Here is a 24,313-nt window from a genome sequence, read left to right on the forward strand (position 1 = left end):
TACGCTTATCACGCTGTGCCTTGGTCCGTCTCATCCGTAAACGATCGTGACACAATTTCAAATTTTACTACAGACTGAATCAAGGCGGTTGGTCACATTTGTCAGCCATATCAGCTATGTTTTTTTTTAAGGCAGTAAATGAGGCTGAATGAACTGTTTCGCTGCCAGACAAGGCTCCACTGATAGCCAGGTGTAGCAGTGGTAAGGTTTGGACTGCTGTTGGGACTCTGCTGTTGGGACAGCTTTAAGTAGGCCCTAAAAGTTTGTGGGCACCGTTTGTCACCGTTATAGTGCAATTAATGTATTGTTTAGTGTTGTATAGTGTAGTGGCTTTGCTGGCATGCATCAAAAACGTTTTTGTTTGTTTGCCCCGCCAAGATTTACATGCTAAAATCGCCACTGCAAAGCACAGCCCCTACACCACTAGATATATATATATAAAAAAATATAATTGTAAAGTGGTTGTCCCACTGGCTATCATAAGGTGAATGCACCAATTTGTAAGTTGCTCTGGATAAGAGCGTCTGCTAAATGACGTAAATGTAAAATGTAAAATATCAACAGACCAACTTATTACCCTGAGACAAGGCTGAGTATAGCCCATGAAGATCTCCTCCACCGCAAGAGCCCAAGGGGGCGCAAAACCAGACAGGAAGATCACGTCTGTGACTCCACCCACTCAAGTGACACACCCCTCCTAGGGACAGCATGGAAGAGCACTAGTAAGTCAGTGACTCAGCCCCCGTAAAAGGGTCAGAGGCAGAGAATCCCAGTGGAGGGAGGGGAACCGGCCAGGCAGGGACAGCAAGGGCAGTTTGTCACTCCTGTGCCTTACCGTTCACCTTCGCACCCTTGGGTCAGACTACACTCAATCATGGGACCTACTGAAGAGATGAGTCTTCAGTAAAGACTTAAAGGTCGAGGCCGAGTCTGCGTCGCTCACATGGATAGAAAGCCCTGCCTCCAGCTGTTTGCTTAGAAATTCTAGGGACAATAAGGAGGCCTGCATCTTGTGACCGTAGCGTACGTGTAGGTATGTATTGCAGGACCAAATCGGAGAGATAGGTAGGAGCAAGCCCATGAAATGCTTTGTAGGTTAGCAGTAAAACCTTGAAATTAGCCCTGGCCTTAACAGGAAGCCAGAGGCTAGCACTGGTCACATTTTTTGGTTCTAGTCAGGATTCTAGCAGCCGTGTTTAGTACTAACTGAAGTTTATTTAGTGCTTTATCAGGGTAGCCGGAGAGTAGAGCATTGCAGTTGTCTAATCTAGAAGTGACAAAAGCATGGATTAGCTTTTTTGCATCATTTTTGGACAAAAAGTTACTGACTTTTGCAATGTTACGAAGATGGAAAATAGCTGGCCTTGAAATAGTGTTTCCTGTATTTTGGCAGTTACCTGCATAGTCATTCAAAATAATTAGGCCAATACTTAAAGTGTAATACATAGCTACATTCAAATACTCAGGTCAGGTTAGCTAAACAAGGGAGCTTGACTTAAAAAATGTTTTGCAGTGACCTTTGCTCAATTGAATGTCAGTAACCATTAACTTACACAAAGCTACATTTGATAGCTATGGTCTGGTCTGATTAAACTAAAGGCACAATCCTCATTGATTCTTGCAGATAATAGTTTATAGATTGCTAATGGGCTTATTGAAACATTCTTACCCCATCACAACCCAAAATATCCACCTCATTTTCAACGTTGCTATGGGCACAGCCAAACAATGGAAGTGAGTGATTCGACTTCTGCTTTACTTCCCTACTGCAATGCGCCTGTGGCAAACTTGCCAGACTAAATTATTTGAAGGAGTCAATTTATAGAGTATAAAAGTCAAGTAAACAAGTGTAAGTGTATAAGTGTCATTTTATATTTATTTCACTCAAGTTTGCTAATGTTAGCTAGATCTACTAGCTAGTTCTGTTGTGATAGTAACGTTAGTTGTGTTGTGTCAGAGTTAAGGGCCATTCACCAAGCCAATAACTATAAAATGTTGGTGAACATCCACACTAGAGGAAACAGAAAATGTATCGTTCTGCAGACCTACACCTGTCAATCATCTGATAAACACATCCTACTGCACGTTGCCTATTAATAAGGTGGTAACACAAGACAATTCATGAGGTCTCTAACACACACAGATACTGGTCTAACACAGACCATTTAGTGCTTTCAGGGTGTGTTCATTGTCATATTGACAACTGCAAATAATAATTAAATGTAGGTTACATGTAGGCCTAATGAAAATAATATAGTAACTCATATTTAAATCTAGCAATTCAACAACAAACACAGTTTAGCCTGCACATCTATTACCGCATGTCATTGCCTCATTGCTCAAGTGATTTCCATTTTTCTAATGGCTGTCAATTCCTTTGGGTCTTCTTTTTCACTGTGCTCATCTCTCTGTCTGTCCTGTGCAACTATTTGCAATGCATCAGTGCAACAATGTTATCATAACCAGCCAAAAGTGATCACACCAATGCACAATGGCTGCCTAAGTATGATCCCCAATCAGAGACACCGATCGACAGCTGCCTCTGATTGGGAACCACACCCGGCCAACATGGAAATAGAATCACCTAGATTATATCCAAATCACACCCTGACCTAACCAAACAGAGAATACAGGTGATCTCTAAGGTCAGGGCGTGACACCAGCATTGTGACCTGTACGCTCTCGTTGGCTGGCCCTCACTACATATTCGTTGCCAATCCCACTGGCTCCAGGTCATCTATAAATCTCTGCTAGGCAAATCCCAGCCTTATCTTAGCTCATTGGTCACCATAGCAACACCCACCCATAGTATGCTTTCCAGCAGGTATATCTCACTGGTCATCCCCAAAGCCAACACCTCCTTTGGCCGCCATTCCTTCCAGTTCTCTGCTGCTAATGGCTGGAACGAACTGCAATAATCTCAGAAGCTGGAGACTCTTATCTCCCTCACTAACTTTAAGCATCAGTTGTCAGAGCAGCTTACCAATCACTGCACCTGTACACAGCCCATCTGTAATTAGCCTACCCAACTACCTCATCCCCATATTATTTATTTTGCTAATTTGCACCCCAGTATCTCTATTTGCACATCATCTTCTGCACATCTATCACTCCAGTGTTAATACTAAATTGTAATTATTTTGCACTATGGCCTATTTATTGCCTTACCTCCATAACTTACTACATTTGCACACACTGTATATAGATTTTCTATTGTGTTATTAACTGTATGTTTTGTTTATCCCATGTGTAACTCTGTGTTGTTGTTGTTTTTATCGCACTGCTTTGCTTTATCTTGGCCAGGTCGCAGTTGTAAATGAGAACTTGTTCTCAACTGGCCTACCTGGTTAAATAAAGGTTAAATAAAAATAAATTAAAAGGCTGTGCCCTGTGGTCCCTGGGCATGCAAAGCTCCACTATTGATTAGGCCTACGTTTTTAGACAAGAAAAGTATTATACTTGCGCTACAACAACATAGTTGAGGAATGAATTATTGTTATCAAGTGAGTACACAATGATTGTCCATAGGCTGTAAACTGCAGTGATGTAGGCTAATTTGAATAATAAACATCCTGTTTTATTTCATGCCGAAATAACTGCATAGGCCTACAGCCTAGGCCTGATTATGCAACCATTTGGATCAGTTTATGTCTATTCTCGACTGTTTACAAGGTCCAGAAAGGTACATTAGCAGGCAACTCATATGATGTATTTTGTCAGGATGTACTGTATGTAGCCCAGTGTTAAGATTGGTCTACTATAGGAAAGTATGGGCTTCTCCTTTCCAACTCCCCACCCATTCATAATGCTGTAGCCTATTTTACATTCAGCAAGCAAAAGCAAGCGTGCATCTCTCATCCAATAGGCTATTAGTAGGCTAAAGAAAATAAGTCAAAATAAGTGTCCAACAAGCTTTTGTAGTCTGGCTTTTCCTGGGACTCCACAATATTTAAGAGGAATAGCCATGGCAGCAGAGATTCCAGGTGCATAATTGCACAACAGAGCAAAGAGAGATATGCTCAAAATATAGCCTAAGTTCGAAGCGTATGCATATTAGCCCATAATTCATAAGCTCAATGTTTGGCTTAATAATGCAGTGAATATATCCAGTCAATTTACACAGTGAAATAAAAAAAGTTTATCAGATAACAAAATCATAGGTAGCCTAGCCTACAGAGACTGCGCTGAGTGTGCTCCCTCCCAGTCCCCGGGTACCAGCTCGAAAAGCTACCCTATTGTTTCAGTTTTTTAGGGACAAGAAATGTATCCTGCCTAGGCTACAACAACACAATGTGATGAAGAATGTTATTGTTTTCAAGTGAGTACAAAACTCTAGTTTAGGCTGTAAACTGCAGTGAATAGCCTAGGTCATTTAGCTGATGTTTGCCTACCCCATGCCCAGTCCACATTTTTCTTTTTATAATTGAGTGTGAACATACCATGGACAAAGACTGAAACTCGTGTGGTTGAATGTCGATCCTGACTCCCAAATCTGTTTTCCAACCAATGATTTATGTATACACTAGATGACTGACTGTTTTGAAGCCACTCTGTCTTGGCATTCCCCCACCATTATAAAAAAGATTTTGGAAGCTATAGAAATGCATTTATTAATGTCTACATTTGTTTTTGCCACGTTTATTCTATTACAGATACCTCAATGCATACTTTTAAATTATATTATGTGAGCTAAACATCAAAAAATACTTCCACCCAACAGGCAAACCAGAAGAACGCAAGTCTTTTCCTTTTCAATCTGAGCCAGATTGACAGCGCTCTGATCCAATGAAAATGTCAACCCTGCCACCCCTCTAGAGCCGCCCATGTCCAACACATGTTGCTAACCTTTAATTCATTTTTGACTTAACTAAGAAAAGTAATTCCTTTATGTTGGATATTGATGTCCAACTCCGTTGAATGTATTTCTTCACATTGTTTGATGCCAGTTTATCCATGTTGCCCAGATACCAAACACGCCCAGATACACAACACAATCACACAGCGTTGCTTGTGCGGAGGCTTCTCTCTTTACCAGTAAATTGTATGTCACACTGAACAACAGCCACAGCCTTCGACTGCTATTTCATATCCACCCTGTGGATGGATCATACCACGACAGAAATAATAGATCTGGCATAGATAGCAACATTTTTATGCATGGTGATTATATATGGAGTTTGGTAAATGCCACTTGTTTTAGCCCTGACAATGTTTTTCCTGGAGTTTCCCCCACATCTTCGCCTTCCTCCCATTTCCCATTTCAGGCAGTAACAAAGGCTGCATCCTAAATGGTACCCTATTCTCTATACAGTGTACTGCTTTTGACCAGAGCCCTAAGTAGTGCACTATAAAGGGAATGGGGTGCCATTTGGGAGGCAACCAAAGTCCTGAATCAGTGAAATAAGGTTCTTCCTGATTCTATGGAATCGTATTATATTATATTACTAATGTACATTCCACCAACGTCAGTGTATATGTATCTGTGTCCCAAATGGCACCCTATTCTCTAGTTAGTGCACTACTTTAGGACGCAGATACGTGCAGTACCAGTCAAAAGTTTGGACACACCTACTCATTCCAGGGTTTTTCTTTATTTTTACTATTTTCTACACTGTAGAATAATAGTGAAGACATCAAAACTATGAAATAACATATATGGAATCATGTAGTAACCAAAAAAGTGTTAAACAAATCAAATATATTTTATATTTCAGATTCTTCAAAGTAGCCACCCTTTGCCTTGATGACAGCTTTGCACACTCTTGGCATTCTCTCATCCAGCTTCATGAGGTAGTCACCTGGAATGCATTGCAATTAACAGGTGTGCCTTCTTAAAAGTTAATTTGTGGAATTTCTTTCCTTTTTAATGTGTTTAAGCCAATCAGTTGTGTTGTGACAAGGTAGGGGTGGTATACAGAAGATATCCCTACGACAGTCCATCATTACTTTAAGACATGAAGGTCAGTCAATCCAGAAAATGTCAACAACTTTGAACGTTTCTTCAAGTACAGTGTCAAAAACCATCAAGCGCTATGATGAAACAGGCTCTCATGAGGACCGCCACAGGAAAGGAAGACCCAGAGTTACCTCTGCTGCAGAGGATAAGTTCATTAGAATTAACTGCACCTCAGATTGCAGCCCAAATAAATGCTTGGTCAATAGTAAAAATTAAGAAAAACCCTTGAATGAGTAGGTGTGTCCAAACTTTTTACTGGTACTGAATGTGTGTGATCTTATTATCTCATTGAACCCTTTCTTCTCTGCCTCCACAGCTGCTGCGGGTGGTAAGGGTTCCCGAGAAGCGCTGGAGAGCCCGGTCAGGTGGGGGCCAGGTGGCGGAGGGTCGCAGCAAGGGAAAGGACGAGGAAGACGAGGGGTTCGAGAGCGGCGATTGTGATGACGAGGATGACTGTGCCGGGGTGTCGGGGCTTGGGCTGCCCCCTCGCCGTAATTGGTTACGTATCTTTACAGGTCAGTCAGACACCCACCGCCATGTAATCGGTTTTATTTTAGTCCAGTCCCTGAAGGTCACTGTCCTGTTTTTATTCTTTCAATTAAGACAGGGAGAAACATACTCAACTAGAGGTCACACAGATTAAGAATGCAGCAGTAAGAATGTTGGTAGAACATCCAGTGTTGGAGCAGTATCTTTCCCCATTATCAGGAGCATGGGGAGGAGAGGGGCATTGAGATCTCATGGTCCGGCATGCTGGAAGTGGTGGACCTGATGGATTCCTGCTTTAACCCAGGGCCATGGTCTCGCTCCCTCCCTGCCCAGTGAACGCAAATCTCTGCCACAACAACCTACCCTGTCAAGAGGACAACTCCCTCAACCTGGGTGTTTGCTCAGCTGCACTGCCCTTGTTTCCATGTATCGTAGCCCCTTGTTCCTGCTCTCACTCTGTTTTCTCCCCTTCTTCTGTTTGGTTTCTTTTCTCTGAATGGTTTGTTGTTTCTTTTTTTCTGTGTTTAGTTTAAGAGAGTACGTCGGTTCTTTCTTTTGTAACGGCGACTGGCTGGTTGGCGATGGGTGAGGAGGTCAAGGGGCTACTCTGAACTGGCTGCCTGAGGAAGTGTTCTCCTTCCTATCACACAGTAACTCTGTTTGACCAGAGTGGCAACACTTACAGAAGTCACATTAACCTCCCTGCTCTGTTCTGTCCCTGTTGGGATGTTTGACAGTGGAGGAGTAAGTCAGCCAGCTTCACTGCAATACAAATCAATTATTTTCGCCTATAAACAGAGGTTAGTCATTAATTCTCCACAAACTCATATCATGTGCACACAGCTTTTTTCATAACTTATCTCATAAATGTAAGTAAACAGCTGGCCGTCAATGTGGATATAACACCTCATATGAACTGGAGCCAGCTCAACAGCAATTAAAGTGGATTTTGAGAACCAAAACCTCACTCAGGATTAGACCTAAAGAGGTAGTGGCTGTACATCTGAATTTGAGTCTTCAGTCCTTCAGGGCTATAATGTCTGCTGGTTTTCATTTTTTTCCTTCCAATTAGTGACTGATGTAGACCTATGAAACCAGGTTTGTGTCCTGCCCTCTCTAGTGTATCAGCAACATTGGTTTATTCACTCTCAGTATTATCTCCTCAATTTTCCACAATCTACCCATTTAAAGTCTGTTGACTTCTTCTCTGTGTGTGTTTATGTGCGTGTGTGTGTGTGTGTGTGTGAGCAAGCCTGTGTGTGATGCCTGCATGCCTATTTGTGCAAGCCAGTGTCAGTCAGTAATGTTTGCAGACCTTGGAGTGTCTCTGGTGCAGGCAGGTACAGAGATAGCTGCTGATAGCCTGTGATTAACCAGTAAAATGCAGACCCCGGCGACGTGTCATCCTGTTTTGGTCAAACAGGGGGATGGGGGTCAAAGGTCACGCTGCAGAGCTGGAGGCCCTAATGTCTGTGCCTGGTGCAATGGATGATATGGATCTGGTTTCACAAAGAGCAGAGGAGAAGAGAGGAGAAGAGACAGGGTCTACCAGAACACAGAACCCCACCTCAACCCCACCTCCCCTTATTCCCCCCTCTCCCTTCACCCTCCTCCCCAGGGCCTGGAAAAGTTGCCAAATGCCACAACAACAAGGTGCAGACAGGACACAGGCAGAGCATGGCCCCCCCATGTCAAAGCTGTCAGCCTGATTCCCACAGAGTGGATGTTCAGAATGATCCAGGGTGATTGATCTAACATGGTTCATTCTCTGCAGGCATTCCAGAACCCACCAACCCCCCCCTGACAACCCCTGCTACCCCCAGTCCCATCTCCAGCAACATCCCCACCCTCCACCCCCCTTTTCCATGTTAGCCAATGAAATTCCCAGCCACGCATTCCTCAGAGCATTCCAGGCCAGGAGAGCTATTCCAGGACAAGGGCTGTGTGTCGTATCTCTGTCTCCCCCCACTCCCCCTCATGCCAGCCCCAGACAGACTCCCCAGCCCCCCAAAAAATGTCAGCTAACTTCCTGTATTTCAACACATTTTGCCATGGTACAGGGAGAAAAATGTCAGTTTTATAATGCTATTCTAAACATGTTGTCGTGAATTAAGAGAAAATGTTGCAGTTTTAAAGCAATTCTACACTTTTTGCCATGGGCAGGATTTTTTTGTTTGTTGTTTTATAGCTCACTTCATGCTTTTGTTCACATTTTCCCATGAGGCTGAGAGAAAAATGTACAGTTTTAAAGCAAATTTCCTGCTATTCTACGCATTTGTTGTCATGAGCTAAGAGAAAATGTTGCAGTTTTAAAGCTAATATCTTGCGTGCCCGTTCTGTAATCTGGCCCTGATCACACCACAGTGAATGTCCTCTTGCAGGGTCCTCTGTTGCATGGAGAGGCTTCTCTGCGTGTGTGTGTGTGTGTGTGTGTGTGTGTGTGTGTGTGTGTGTGTGTGTGTGTGTGTGTGTGTGTGTGTGTGTGTGTGTGTGTGTGTGTGTGTGTGTGTGTGTGTGTGTGTGTGTGTGTGCATGCACGCATGTATACGTGCGTGCATGCGTTGTCCCTGCTAAAGTCTCCAGCTTGATTTTTGCCCCTATGATACCCCAGTGTGATAATGAATCGGGCCTCGCCTGTGTGTACAACACGCCATGCCCTCTCACACACACCTGGCTCTCCACCAACAATATACCTGCAGCTATACCTGCACCATCCTCAGTGTAAACCCTCTGACCTTCTGCCATCAAAGCCCCTCACTCCCCACATCAGATCTCCTCTCTCCTCTCCCCATATCCCCTCTCTTCCCTCTTCTCTCCCTTTATAAGATCTACCAAAATAGAGCAAACAGTGCAGTCGTCGGGGCTTGGACTCTATTCTTGATACACACGGGAAACTGTTGAGCGTGAAAAACCCAGCAGTGTTGTTCTTGACACAACGCAGTTCTTGACACAAACTGGTGCGCCTGGCACCTACTACCATACCCCGTTCAAAGGCACTTTAATATTTTACTTGCCCATTCACCCTCTGAAACACAATCCATGTCTCAATTGTCTCAAGGCTTTAACCGGTCTCCTCTGCTTCATCTACACTGATTGAAGTTGATTTAACAAGTGACATCAATAAGGAATCATAGCTTTCACCTGGATTCACCTGTTAAGACTATATCATGGGAAGAGGAAAAGTGCAGCTAATGGGGATCCGGAATAAATACAAATACAAAAGAGCAGGTGTTCATAATGTTTTCTACACTCAGTGCCATTGAAATATAATATGGGAACAGGTTTTTTAAAGGACGTAGGAATGTATAGACCCATATAAAATATAAAGTATAAATAACAATGTCAAGAACACAACATAAAAGTCCCGTAGATCCATATGCGAAATTTCCACAGGGAATTAGGTCAGAGGTCGGAGGCCCCCCAGATAGCATATGAACACGTCATAACCAACGGCAAAATTTGTAGAATTGCAGGAAATTTGCTTTAACGGTTGACTTTGGGCACGAATAATTGTCCAATTGGTAATGCGCGCCGCGATCGACGTAGCTAGCTCGTTAGCTAAGCTAGCCACTTGTTGCTAGCCAGGAACTCCTCCAGTGTGTGTTGACGTCATTTCACAGGATTTGGTTTTGGACGGAAGCTGTAGAGATCAGTAAGAAATGGCACAGCCAAATATCTTATTCATCCTTTTTTTTGTTGCACAATCTTTAAAGTAACTGTCCAGTGTTTTCAGATTTCAGTGCCTTCAGAAAGTATTCACACCCCATGACTTTTTCCCAAAATAATTGTGTTACAAAATGGGATTCAAATGGATTTAATTCTCAACGATCTACACAAAATACTCTGTAATGTCAAAGTGGATTTGTTAAAAAAACATTTGTGAAAAATGTATGAAAAATAAAACACTAATATATCTTGATTGGATAAGTATTCAACCCCATGAGTCAATACATGTTAGAATCACCTTTGCCAGCGATTACAGCTGTGAGCCTTTCTGGATAAGTCTCTAAGAGCTTTCCACACCTGGATTGTGCAACATTTGCCCATTATTATTTTCAAAATTCTTCAATCTCTGTCAAATTGGTTATCGATCATTGGTAGACAACCATTTTCAGGTCCTGCCATAGATGTTCAAGCAGATGTCAAAACTGTAACTGTGATAGGTGATTTGAGGGAGTCAGGCGCAGGAGGGTAAATCACAGAATACAGAGTTTATTCCGTAATACAGAGTTATGCTGGATAGCGTCAAACAGTCCAGTGCACAAAACAGGTGAACTGGAACAAAACAGGCACACAGGGAAAATATACCCCGGCAATACAAAATACACGTAGCTCAACCGAGCTACTCTCTCCTCACATTAAACAATCACCCACAAGGACAAGGGGGGCAGAGGGAACACTTATACATGTACTAATGAGGGGATATGAACCAGGTGTGTGTAATAGACAAGACAAAACAAATGGAATGATGAGATATGGAGCGGCAGTGGCTAGAAGGCCGGTGATTTAGCATTGTGTTTTACGTTATTATCCTGCTGAAAGGTGAATTCATCTCCCAGTGTCTGGTGGAAAGCAGACTGATCCAGGTCCCTGTGCTTTGCTCCATTCTGTTTAGCACCATTCCGTTTATTTTTTAATTTTGTTATATCAAGCTGGAGAAATTAGCAGGGACCACGCATGCATGGACACACGCACATATACATGCGCGCATGCACACACATACACACACACACACACACACACACACACACACACACACACACACACACACACACACACACACACACACACACACACACACACACACACACACAGAGAAGCCTCTCCATGCAACAGAGGACCCTGCAAGAGGACACTCACTGTGGTGTGATCAAGGCCAGATTACAAAATGGGCACGCAAGAAATTAGCTGTAAAACTGCAAACTGGGGAGGTTTTCAGGATAAAAAAGAAATGATTACAAGCATACCCATAACATGATGAAGCTACCACTATGCTTGAAAATATGGAGAGTGGTACTCAGTAATGCGTTGTATTGGATTTGCCCCAAACATAACACTTTCTATTCAGGACAAAAAGTTGCTTTGCCACATTTTTTCTTTTTGCAAACAGGATGCATGTTTTGGAATATGTTTTGTCTGTACAGGCCTCCTTTTTTTCACTCTGTAAATTAAGTTAGTATTGTGGAGTAACTACATTGTTGTTGATCCATCCTCAGTTTTCTCCTATCACAGCCATTAAACTTTGTAACTGTTTTAAAGTCACCATTGGCCTCATGGTGAAATCCCTGAGTGGGATTTCTTCCTCTCCGGCAACTGAGTTAGGAAGGACGCCTGTATCTTTGTAGTGACTGGGTGAATTGATACACCATCCAAAGTGTAATTAATAACACCATGCTCAAATGTCATTTATTATTATTTTTACCTATCTACCAATAGGTGCCCTTCTTTGCGAGGCATTGTAAAACCTCCCTGATCTTTGTGGTTGAATCTGTGATTGAAATTCACTGCTCGACTGAGGGACCGTACTCATTCATCATGTTAAACACTATTATTGCACTCGGAGTGAGTCCATGAAACTTATTATGTGACTTGTTAAGCACATTTTTACTCCTGAACTTATTTAGGCTTGCCATAACAAAGGGGTTGAATACTTATTGACACAAGACATTTCAGCTTTTCATTTTTAATTAATTTGCTTAAAAAAATTGAAAAACATAATTCTACTTTGGCATTATGGGGTATTGTGTTTAGGCCAGTTACACAAAATCTCAATTTAATCCATTTTAAATTCAGGGTGTAACACAGCAAAATGTGGAAAAGTCAAGGGGTGTGAATACTTTCTGAAGGCACTGTACAGTATCTATGGGTAACAGCGTTGACGTGGTATGCTCGACGCACTCAGTTTTCCATCACAAAACACCAGAAAATGGCCAAAAAGAGTAGAACCAGCTCACCTGTTTTTACATTATGATTTGACTATTAGATGTTCAATGTTTCTTTTGGGAAAATAATTTTTAATGAATAGTTTTACCATGTTAAAATGAGAGTTCAGGTCATGCAACAGTGTTGACCTTAAATCTGAGGGACAAATGTAAATTAATCATGAAATAAATAATAATCTTCAGAAATGAAATTGACAAAGCAACAAAATAACTAGGGTTTTACAATGATGGTGAAAACTTTGGGGAAGTTTCAGGGTTAAGTGGGTTAAAATCTTCCTAGAAGTTGGACAAACATGACATGGGACATGCCAAAAGAAAACAACTAATTTATTTGAATGAAAACACACTATAGGAATTTTTAACATGGTTTAGTTTAGTTAGGGTGTAGATGTGATCCAACTGTTAAATTGACTGTTTTATCAAAATGTACACATATTGTCAGAAGGAAAATCAAGGTATTCTATTCGTGGAACGACCCCTATATAGTGCATTGTCTTAGGTCAGATACCGCAAGGAATTGTCTGCGCTCCTGCAGGCACTAAAAAGTAGTACACTATATTAATTTGGGATGCACCCTCATACAATGTTGAAGTGATATCTTCAATAGAACACCAATAATAAACCTTTAGGGCCAGTTTCCCGGACAGACTTAACCTGTGTCTGGGAACCGGGCCCATAAAGCCTGAGGTCTAAATCGTGTTGAGGGAAAAGAACAAGGGCCTTTCTGCTTAGCTGGATGGACCCTGGGTCTCTCTCTCTCACCGCCTGCTCTGCACAGCTCCCAGCATGGGCTCTGTGAATAGAGCTCTTGTTATTTTCCAGCCCTCAGACATACGGTCACTGTAAGCACCAAAGAAAAGCTGTTTTTTGCAGGGCTCTTGAGCCTTTTATCAGCACCAGGGGTTAGCAAAATACAAAGTGGAAATATGCAGGTAATGTGAAACACGCTGCAAGAGATAGGGCAGGGTTCAACTCTCAGGTCTGCTACACGTTCATGAAGCGACAGAGGGACGGAGTTGATGAGGAGACAAGGAGAGGAAAGAGGAATGAAAAAGAGTGAGGCCGAATACTTGTGAGAATAGGTAGTTAGATTCACACGCGTAAAAACATTATCCTCTCCCTATGGGTAGAGTTAACAGCCAGCCGTATTGCCAGTTCTAGAATCTGGAATGCTAATTAGCTCCAGGTGTCACCTTTGACCCCTCACCGCCTGATAGGTGAGTCACACGGCGCCGACCACACGTCTCCATCAAAGCAGTCATACACCAAACACTATATAGGGAATTTGGGACGCACTCACAATTAACGGTGCTTTATCTGGACACAGCATTTATCAATGTTTACATAAAGAGCATCCACCATGTAGGCTCATTCGCAGATGTGTGTGGGGCTATAAGCTTGGCAAGCGAGGCTACAATGTATATGAATATGTACAGCCATGTGTAAGGTAGAGGGATAAATGTGTTGGACATGTGGTAGCCGTGTAGAGGGCATGTGCGCTGCAGTTTGGTTGGTGTGAGATAGGAAGAGCTAACAGGCAGGCTGACAGGCTCAGACAGCAGATGTGAGGAGGGGTTGAGAAACACACAGGTGCTGCTTGGCTGGAGGATGGATGGATGCCCTAATCTAACTAATCTAATTAAAACACACTGGACAGGTTCCGACCCAATGTTCCCTTATCCCTCTACCTCCTCCTCTATAGCTCCACGCCTCTCATAAAAATAATGAAGCTTGCCACCATCTGTGTAAACAGGCTTTGGGTTGGTGTGTTTGTGTGTGTGTGTCTGTCTGTCTGTCTATGTAGGAGCCTCTCTCCCCCCCAGAGGGGCTGACCACAGGACCCTGTGTGTGCCCCTTTGTGTGGAGAGGAGAGGAGAGGAGAGGAGAGGAGAGGAGAGGAGAGGAGAGGAGAGGAGAGGAGAGGAGAGGAGAGGAGAGGAGAGGAGAGGAGAGGAGAGGAGAGGAGAGGAGAGGAGAGGAGAGGAGAGGAGAGGAGAGAAAGCAGAGGATAGGAGAGGATAGGAGAGGATAGGAGAGGAGAGGAGAGGAGAGGAGAGGAGAGGAGAGGAGAGGAGAGGAGAGGAGAGGAGAGGAGAGGAGAGGAGAGGAGAGGAGAGGAGAGGAGAGGAGAGGAGAGGAGAGGAGAGGAGAGGAGAGGAGAGGGAAAAAGCAGAGGATAGGAGAGGAGAGGAGAGGGGATGAGAGAAGCGGTGAGAAGAGGAGGGGAGGGGAAAGAAGAGGACTGGAAAGGAAAGCAGGGGATAATAAGGAAGGAGAAGAGTAGAGAAAAGAGGAAAGAAAATGTGAAGACATATGGTGTGAAAAGAAAGCTGCTATTGAAAGAAATAGAGAAGTGAGTATGAGAGGAAAAGAGAGGAGGCTCATTGGACCGCCATGGAGCTGCTTTTCTAAGTCAATCCAGGGATAAAAGCCTTAAAAGCAGCCGGGGGGGGGGGGGGGGGGGGGGGAGGAGTCTCAGTTGGATTTCAATAGACACCAATCTAAGAAAACAAATGGGAACCGTAGTTCCCTGAGTCAACAGTACAAGGGGGCCCCACCGGTCTCCCATTCTTCCCTAAGCATTGTTGGTGTGTTTGTGTGAGTGCTTCCTGAAAAAAGTTTGTTTATTTAAGAGCTTCATTTACATTCACAGGTACTTTTGGATGCGCTAAATTGATTCCAGGCTCATTCCTGGGTCTTGTCTGTCAGCTCCGCCACAGTCCACAAACACTCGGCAGACAGTGGTGCCCACATCAAAAAACACTATAGTACTGTATGTGTGTAGCTTCCGATTCATGATCCAGAAGTGTTTGTCAGTCGTAGGAAATTATTGCACGAACATTCTGAGGAAACAAAGTAATAATTAATGCTAAAATAGCCATCTTAGATGATATTTGTCCAGTAGGTTTCCTCAAGGAGAAAGCCTCCACTTCTATGTCAAAGATAATAAAACAAAAACACTATAGTACTGTCCGCAAAAACACTACAGTAAGTACTACAATATACTACAGTCCACAAAAACACTACAGTTCACAAAAACACGAGTTTTTTTACTATAGTAATACTACAGTATTTATACTATATTAAACTATTGTATTTTTTCATGTGGTTCTAGTAGAAACCCCAGCCTGACCACTAAAAAGGCTCAAATTGATAATTTGGCAGCAACGGGAGCTCTATATGTAATGTCAGACAACGTCAAATTGTTTCCCCGACGGAAATCTAGGTTGCCCCACCATGACAGGACAGGAATGGGGTTAGGGTCTATGTATTTGTTGTTAGGGAGATGACACTCGTCAAATAAGTTATTCACATCTAAATAGCCCAACAGTACTTTCTGTGTTGAAGCAAGTATGTATGATAACCCAAACAGGTAATGACTGACATGTTATTACTATGGCCCGGGGGAGTTTGAGATTTAGGTTGAGGTGGGCTAGGTTGTCAGCATTTCTGTATATGAAAGTTAAACATTTTGCATTTGAGGTCAGACTTTGTTCCTCAGATTTTCAATGAGGTGTGGTTTACTAACAATAGAAAAGCAATGTTCCTGTCTTCTTAGCTCTGTTGAGTTCTATAGAGGGTCAAAGGGGAGGCCAGAGGCCTGGTCCCACCCAAGGTCTTCCAGAGTCTTCAGCTTGGCTCTAGGTCTTCTCCCTCATTCCTGCTCCATGGACTCTGCTGTTAGGATTGTCTCTCCTCTCTCTCACACTCTAGCCTTCTCTCTCTGTATATCCCTCTCTCTCCTCTCTCTCTCTACCTTCTCTCCCTCTCTATCCCTCACCCCCCTATCTCTCCCTATCTTTCTGAGAAGAACTTCCATTGTTCCACCTTTCTGGAACCTTCCTCACCCATCACACCCTGCTGACCTCTGAACTCTTGTCAGCGCCATCCTCTGCGGTGCGGTGAGCGCTGGGAGATTTACTGCCTGGCCTGCTCTGTACTGTTACGTAGCTCCCACCCTGAATGAGCCCCTGCCTCAGAGCCTCAGCACAGAATCAGCTCTTTGTATGATGGATTTGTTATGGTTTTTACCTCTCTCCGCTCTGCTCTGCCCAGCTCTCACACAGATTTTCCACCTCCTCGCCCTGCCTGGAACGGTAACTGGCTCCAGAGGAATTTGTGTTAGAATTCACGTCTTTCTCACTTTCTCCCTGTCACTGTCTCTTTCTGTATCTCTCTGTCTATCTGCTCTCTGAGGCTGTGGTCTATAAATACATTGAGCGAGAGAGAGAGAGAGAGAGAGAGAGAGAGAGAGAGAGAGAGAGAGAGAGAGAGAGAGAGAGAAGCATATTGGCGCTGTATATTGGTCATCCCACCTCTGACACCACTGGGACTCACCCAGGCTGCATCCCAAATAGTAGTGCACTATATAGGGGATAGGGTGCCATTTGGGACACATTCAGTCCCAAACTGGCCATTTTAATTTACAGGTGTTGACTTGCATTTATCCCACAAAGCCACCATTGATAGGGCGGTGTGGAATGTTGGCTTGGAGCTGATACAGCCATGGGTGTCCCTCCTCAGCAGAGCAACATTTTTTAAAAAATATCACTAACTCATACATACAGTCATACTGCCATGTTAGATGAGGATACAGCAAGGCAGACATTTATACCTCTGCTCTCTTAACCCTCTCACCCCTTTTTATCTTTAACTCCGTTCCCTTTTTACTGCCAGTGTTTCCCCTGACTCTTCTTATCGCTTCTTGTATTCTCCACCCTCCTCTCTCTCTTTTTCTTTTTCCCTTTTCTCTCTCTTGCTCCCTCTCCTTCCTCTCTTATCTTTCTCCTACTCCCTCTCCACCCTCTTTCTCCCCTTGCCGTGCCCTTGGTGTGGGAGGGTTCCTCTGCTACAATAACAGTAAGTGCTGTGGAGGTGGAGAGGGCAGAGAAGAGCAGAGCGGAGCTCAGAGAGCCAGTGTTGTTGCAGACTGCTATGTGGCCCACGGAACGCCCTCCTCTTGGGAGCTCGTTGTTCTTGGCTCAGGCCTTCCCAACCTCTACGTGCGCCCCTGTGTACGGCCCGTGGTTGTGGAGGCAGACGCTCAGATTCCCGGCCTGTCCTCTCATCGACGAACAGACACCCCGCTCTGCTCCCAACCCCGCTCTGCTCTTCTCTGCTCCCCGCTCCCAACCAGCGACAGCCCCAGCTGGGCCCCGTCTGTTCGATACATGCCCTGCACAATAACTGATGGATTGTGTCCAAAGCTTTTACACAACAAGGCAATGAACACACACAGACAATGACTTCAGAAAGTATTCACACCCCTTGACGTTGTCCACATTTTGTTGTGTTACAGCCTGAATTTCTTTTGGATAAAATAACCATTTTTATTTGTAGTTATGTTTTTCGCAATGTTTACAAATTAATAAAAAATGAAAAGCTGAAATGTCTTGGCAATAAGTATTCAACCCCTTTCTAATGGCAAGTCTAAATAAGTTCAGGAGTAAAAATGATCTTAATAAGTCACATAATAAGTTACATAGACTCACTCTGTGTGCAATAATAGTGTTGAACATGATCTTTTCATGACTACCTCATCTCTGTACCCCACACATACAATTATCTGCAGTGAATTTCAAACACAGATTCAACCACAAAGACCAAGGAGCTTTTCCAATGCCTCGCAAAGAAGGGCACCTATTGGTAGATGGGTAAAACATTTAAAAGCAGACATTGAATATCCCTTTGAGCATGGTGAAGTTATTGATACACTTTGGATAGTGTATCAATATACCCACTCACTACAAAGATATAGGTGTCCTTCCTAACTCAATTGCCAGAGACGAAGGAAACTGCTCAAGGATTTCACCATGAGGCCAATGGTGACTTTAAAACTTTAAAACAGTTACAGAGTTGAATGGCTGTGATATGAGACAATTGAAGAGTACCACGGTCCATATTTTCAAGTATAGTGGTGGCTGCATCATGTTATGGGTCTGCTTGTAATCATTAAGGACTGGGGAGTTTTTCAGGATAAAATCTAAACGGAATGGAGCTAAGCACAGGCAAACCTGGTTCAGTCTGTTTTCCACCAGACACTGGGAGATGAATGCACCTTTAAGCAGAACAATAAGTTGCTTACCAAGAAGACAATGAATGTTCCTGAGTGGCTGAGTTACAGTTTTGATTTAAATCTACTTGATAATCTATGGCAAGACCTGAAAATGGTGGTCTAGCAATGATCAACAACCAATTTCACAGAGCTTGAAGATTTTTGAAAATAATAGTGGGCAAATGTTGCACAATTCAGGTGTGGAAAGCTCTTAGAGTCTTACCCAGAAAGACACAGCTGTAATCGCTGCCAAAGGTGCTTCTACAAAGTATTAACTCATTCAAGGGTTTTTCTTTATTTTTACTATTTTCTACATTGTAGAATAATAGTGAAGACATCAAAACTATGAAATAACACATATGGAATCATGTAGTAACCAAAAAAGTTAAACAAATCAGAATATATTTTATATTTGAGATTCTTTAAAGTAGCCACCCTTTGCCTTGATGACAGCTTTGGAAACTCTTGGCATTCTCTCAACCAGCTTCATGAGGTAGTCACCTGGAATGTATTTCAATTAACAGGTGTGCCTTCTTAAAAGTTAATGTGTTTGAGCCAATCAGTTGTGTTGTGACAAGGTAGGGGGGGTAAACAGAAGATTTTACCTATTTGGTAAAATACCAGGTCCATATTATGGCAAGAACAGCTCAAATAAGCAAAGAGAAACGACAGTCCATCATTACTTTAAGACATGAAGGTCAGTCAATACGGAACATTTCAAGAAATGTGAAAGTTTCTTCAAGTTCAGTTGCAAAAACCATCAAGCGCTATGATGAAGCTGGCTCTCATGAGGACCACCACATGAAAGGAAAACCCAGAGTTACCTCTGCTGCATGGATAAGTTAATTGGAGTTACCAGCCTCAGAAATTGCAGCCCAAATAAATGCTTCACAGAGTTCAAGTAACAGACACATCTCAACATCAACTGTTCAGAGGAGACTGTGTGAATCAGGCCTTCATGGTCGAATTGCTGCAAAGAAACCACTACTAAAGGACACCAATAAGAAGAAGAGAACTGATTGGGCCAAGAAACACGAGCAATGGACATTAGACCGGTGGAAATGTGTCCTTTGGTCTGGAGTCCAAATTGGAGATTTTTGGTTCCAACCGCTGTGTCTTTGTGAGACGCGTGTGGGTGAACGGATGATCTCCACATGTGTATTTCCCACCGTAAAGCATGGAGGAGGAAGTGTTATGGTGTGGGGGTGCTTTGCTTGTGACAATGTCTGTGATTTATTTAGAATTCAAAGCACACTTAACCAGCATGCCTACCACAGCATTCTGCAGCGATACGCCATCCCATCTGGTTTGGGCTTAGTGGGACTATCATTTGTTTTTCAACAGGACAATGATCCAACACACCTCCAGGCTGCGTAAGGGCTATTTTACCAAGAAGGAGAGTGATGGAGTGCTGCATCAGATGACCTGGCCTCCCCGACCTCAACCAAATTGAGATGGTTTGGGATGAGTTGGACCGCAGAGTGAAGGAAAAGCAGCCAACAAGTGCTCAGCATATGTGGGAACTCCTTCAAGACTGTTGGAAAAGCATTCCAGGTCAAGCTGGTTGAGAGAATGCCAAGATTTTGCAAAGCTGTCTTCAAGGCAAACGGTGGCTATTTGAAGACTCTCAAATATAACATTTTGATTTGTTTAACTTTTTTGGTTACTACATGATTCCATATGTGTTATTTCATAGTTTTAATGTCTTCACTATTATTCTACAATATGGAATATAGTAAAAAATTAAGAAAACCCTTGAATGAGTAGGTGTTCTAAAACTTTTGACCGGTAATGTATGTAAATTAGATATTTTGGTATTTCGTTTTTAATACATTTGCAAACATTTCTGAAAACATGTTTTCACTTTGTCATTATGGGGTATTGTGTGTAGATGGGTGTAAAAACGTACCTTAGCCATTTTGAATTCAGGCTGTAACACAAAAAAACAAGTCTATGACAACAGAGGTTAAATACAAGTCATGGGGTTCTAGCAAGTCACTGTGTGTAACAGTTAAATGAACAGATTGTTCCACGGTACAGTTGGGCCTGTAAATGAATGATCCTTTAATCTCTTGAATCTTGAATTAAAATTCTACTAGCTCGGCCTCCCGAGTGGCGCAGTGGTCTAAGGCACTGCATTGCAGTGCTAGAGGCGTCACTACAGACCCGGGTTCGATTCAGGGCTGTATCACAACCGGCCGTGATTGGGAGTCCCATAGGGTGGCGCACAATTGGCCCAGCGTCATCCGGGTTAGGGGACGGTTTGGTTGGGGGTGCTTTACTTGGCTCGTCGCGCTCTAGCGACTCCTTGTGGCGGGCTGGGCGCCTGCAGGCTGACGTCAGTTGAACAGTGTTTCCTCCGACACATTGGTGCAGCTGGGTTCCGGGTTAAGCGGGCGGTTGTTAAGAAGCACGGTTAGGCGGGTCATGTTTCGGAAGACGCATGAGTCGACCTTCGCTTCCCGAGCCCGTTGGGGATTTGCATCAATGAGACAAGATCGAAAAAGGGGGTAATCAATAAATCTACTAGCTTAGGAGTTTTATGTGCTCAAAGTGTATGCTTCCCAAATGACACCCTATTCCCTACATAGTACACTACTTTTGACCAGGGCCTCTGGTCAAAAGTGGTGTACTATGTAGATAGTAGGGTGCCATTTTGGACGCAATCAGCGTCTGCCAATGTAGCTGCAATCCAAACCATTTCCCCGTTCAGTTTCATAAGAAGCACCTGTGTTTGGAGACATTCCACATACTTATCTGACCAGAAAAAAGCCGGAGCACATGTGTCCTAAATAAACTCCACTTGACCAGAAGGTATGAATTTGTCAGGGACTATCAACAGTGTGGTGGAGGAAATTCATATTGTTACACCCAAATGTTGAGAGCGTCTGCAAAATGAACAAAATGTAAATGTAAACTGCTTATATGATTTATGACAATGTAAAGTTGTAATCATCTTTCATAAATAGTCAATTCACAATATGTTTCCTATGATCAACCACTAGATGAAGTGTATAAGCAGTATTAGTTTTTCCTAAGAACCTGTTTACATGTACTTTGCCTTATTAACAGTGCACAGAGGCTCTAGTGTGGGTAACTAACTGTATGAGAGAGAAGCTTTGTAAAGGTCTCAGGCTTAGGTTCTGTTGAATTATTTTATACACACCCACATGAAAGAATACTACAGTTTACTAAAGAATACTACAGTACTTACTATAGAATTCTATAGTGAACTGTAGTATACCTCGATTATGTGTAGTACTTACTATAGAATGTTGTGGTATACTGTAGAATACTATAGTAAATACTAGACTATCATCCACAAAAAAAGCACTGTAGTAAATACTATAGTAATGTCCCCAAAAACACTATAGTCCGCAAAAACAACACTTTTTAACTATAGTAAATACTACTACTATTTAATTTGCATATACCCTGCCCATTCTCCTCCCCCATATCGCAATTTGTGCCACCCATAAGTGAGAAACCTACATGCCAAGTATAGATACCAAGTATAGATACCATATTGTGTTCCCTACAGATTATATAAAAGAGCAGAAGTGCTGAACTATCTGTTCTGACCCCAGTGCTACCTATCCACAGGTGCTTTTGGTAATTCTCCAGTAGGTCTCCTGAAAGAGGGATGAACAGGAGGTTAAATAAAATAAAATAGAAGGAGAAAGACTCCACTTCTATGTCAAAGATAATAAAAACTAAAATATAGTATATACAGTGGGGGAAAAAGTATTTAGTCAGCCACCAATTGTGCAAGTTCTCCCACTTAAAAAGATGAGAGAGGCCTGTAATTTTCATCATAGGTACACGTCAACTATGACAGACAAAATGAGATTTCTTTCTTCCAGAAAATCATATTGTAGGATTTTTTATGAATTTATTTGCAAATTATGGTGGAAAATAAGTATTTGGTCAATAACAAAAGTTTCTCAATACTTTGTTATATACCCTTTGTTGGCAATGACACAGGTCAAACGTTTTCTGTAAGTCTTCACAAGGTTTTCACACACTGTTGCTGGTATTTTGGCCCATTCCTCCATGCAGATCTCCTCTAGAGCAGTGATGTTTTGGGGCTGTCGCTGGGCAACACGGACTTTCAACTCCCTCCAAAGATTTTCTATGGGGTTGAGATCTGGAGACTGGCTAGGCCACTCCAGGACCTTGAAATGCTTCTTACGAAGCCACTCCTTCGTTGCCCGGGCGGTGTGTTTGGGATCATTGTCATGCTGAAAGACCCAGCCACGTTTCATCTTCAATGCCCTTGCGGATGGAAGGAGGTTTTCACTCAAAATCTCACGATACATGGCCCCATTCATTCTTTCCTTTACACGGATCAGTCGTCCTGGTCCCTTTGCAGAAAAACAGCCCCAAAGCATGATGTTTCCACCCCCATGCTTCACAGTAGGTATGGTGTTCTTTGGATGCAACTCAGCATTCTTTGTCCTCCAAACACGACGAGTTGAGTTTTTACCAAAAAGTTATATTTTGGTTTCATCTGACCATATGACATTCTCCCAGTCCTCTTCTGGATCATCCAAATGCACTCTAGCAAACTTCAGACGGGGCTGGACATGTACTGGCTTAAGCAGGGGGACACGTCTCGCACTGCAGGATTTGAGTCCCTGGTGGCGTAGTGTGTTACTAATGGTAGGCTTTGTTACTTTGGTCCCAGCTCTCTGCAGGTCATTCACTAGGTCCCCCCGTGTGGTTCTGGGATTTTTGCTCACCGTTCTTGTGATCATTTTGACCCCATGGGGTGAGATCTTGCGTGGAGCCCCAAATCGAGGGAGATTATCAGTGGTCTTGTATGTCTTCCATTTCTTAATAATTGCTCCCACAGTTGATTTCTTCAAACCAAGCTGCTTACCTATTGCAGATTCAGTCTTCCCAGCCTGGTGCAGGTCTACAATTTTGTTTCTGGTGTCCTTTGACAGCTCTTTGGTCTTGGCCATAGTGGAGTTTGGAGTTTGACTGTTTGAGGTAGTGGACAGGTGTCTTTTATACTGATAACAAGTTCAAACAGGTGCCATTAATACAGGTAACGAGTGGAGGACAGAGGAGCCTCTTAAAGAAGAAGTTACAGGTCTGTGAGAGCCAGAAATCTTGCTTGTTTGTAGGTGACCAAATACTTATTTTCCACCATAATTTGCAAATAAATTCATTAAAAATCCTACAATGTGATTTTCTGGATTTTTTTTCTCTCATTTTGTCTGTCATAGTTGACGTGTACCTATGATGAAAATTACAGGCCTCGCTCATCTTTTTAAGTGGGAGCACTTGCACAATTGGTGGCTGACTAAATACTTTTTTCCCCCACTGTACTACCGTAATGTCCTCAAAGCACTTCAGTTAAATACTACAGTATACTACAATCTGCTAAAATACTACATGAATTACTATATTATATACTAATGTTTTTTTTTACTACGGTATTTATACTATAGTTAACAGTAAATACAACCATATGCTACAGTATTCTACTGTATACTACAGTAAATACTACAGTTTTCCCTGTGGTGTTTTTGCTGACCTTAGTCCACAAAAACACGACAGTGAATACTACAGTAAAGTCAGCAAAAACACTACAGTGAATACTAACGTATCTATACCTTAGGGGTCGGCAGCTGGGGCGCGGGGTTCCCCGATTTAAGGAACTCAGTCCGGCTTTCAACTTACTCTTGAAAGTTGTAATAGTAGAATGCACAAGGTGCAATTTCCTAATTGAGCAGTGCATCATCAGTTTTACTCGTCATGTCAGTCATTGCATACCTTAGAGAGCTACTTATAACTTGTCAGAAATGTCCAGATTACTTAGCCCAGTGTCAGCTAACGTTTTTTAGCTAGTTTTTTTAGCCC

The 24,313-nt window shown here is 42.8% G+C and overlaps 1 protein-coding gene across 1 annotated transcript in view; it reads left to right on the forward strand.

The window, feature by feature from the left end:
* LOC311107514 (glypican-3-like) overlaps positions 1-24,313 on the forward strand; it is a gene marked incomplete at both ends in the record, with an annotated part of 281,287 nt that overhangs the window by 253,784 nt on the left and 3,190 nt on the right. The window contains one exon of the mRNA XM_084150013.1: positions 6,273-6,471. Within this exon, the coding sequence (XP_084006139.1) occupies positions 6,273-6,471 (199 nt within the window). The remainder of the gene's footprint in view (positions 1-6,272; positions 6,472-24,313) is intronic.

Source organism: Coregonus lavaretus, assembly GCF_964263955.1.
Source record: "Coregonus lavaretus genome assembly, chromosome: 32".
Lineage (NCBI taxonomy): Eukaryota > Metazoa > Chordata > Actinopteri > Salmoniformes > Salmonidae > Coregonus > Coregonus lavaretus.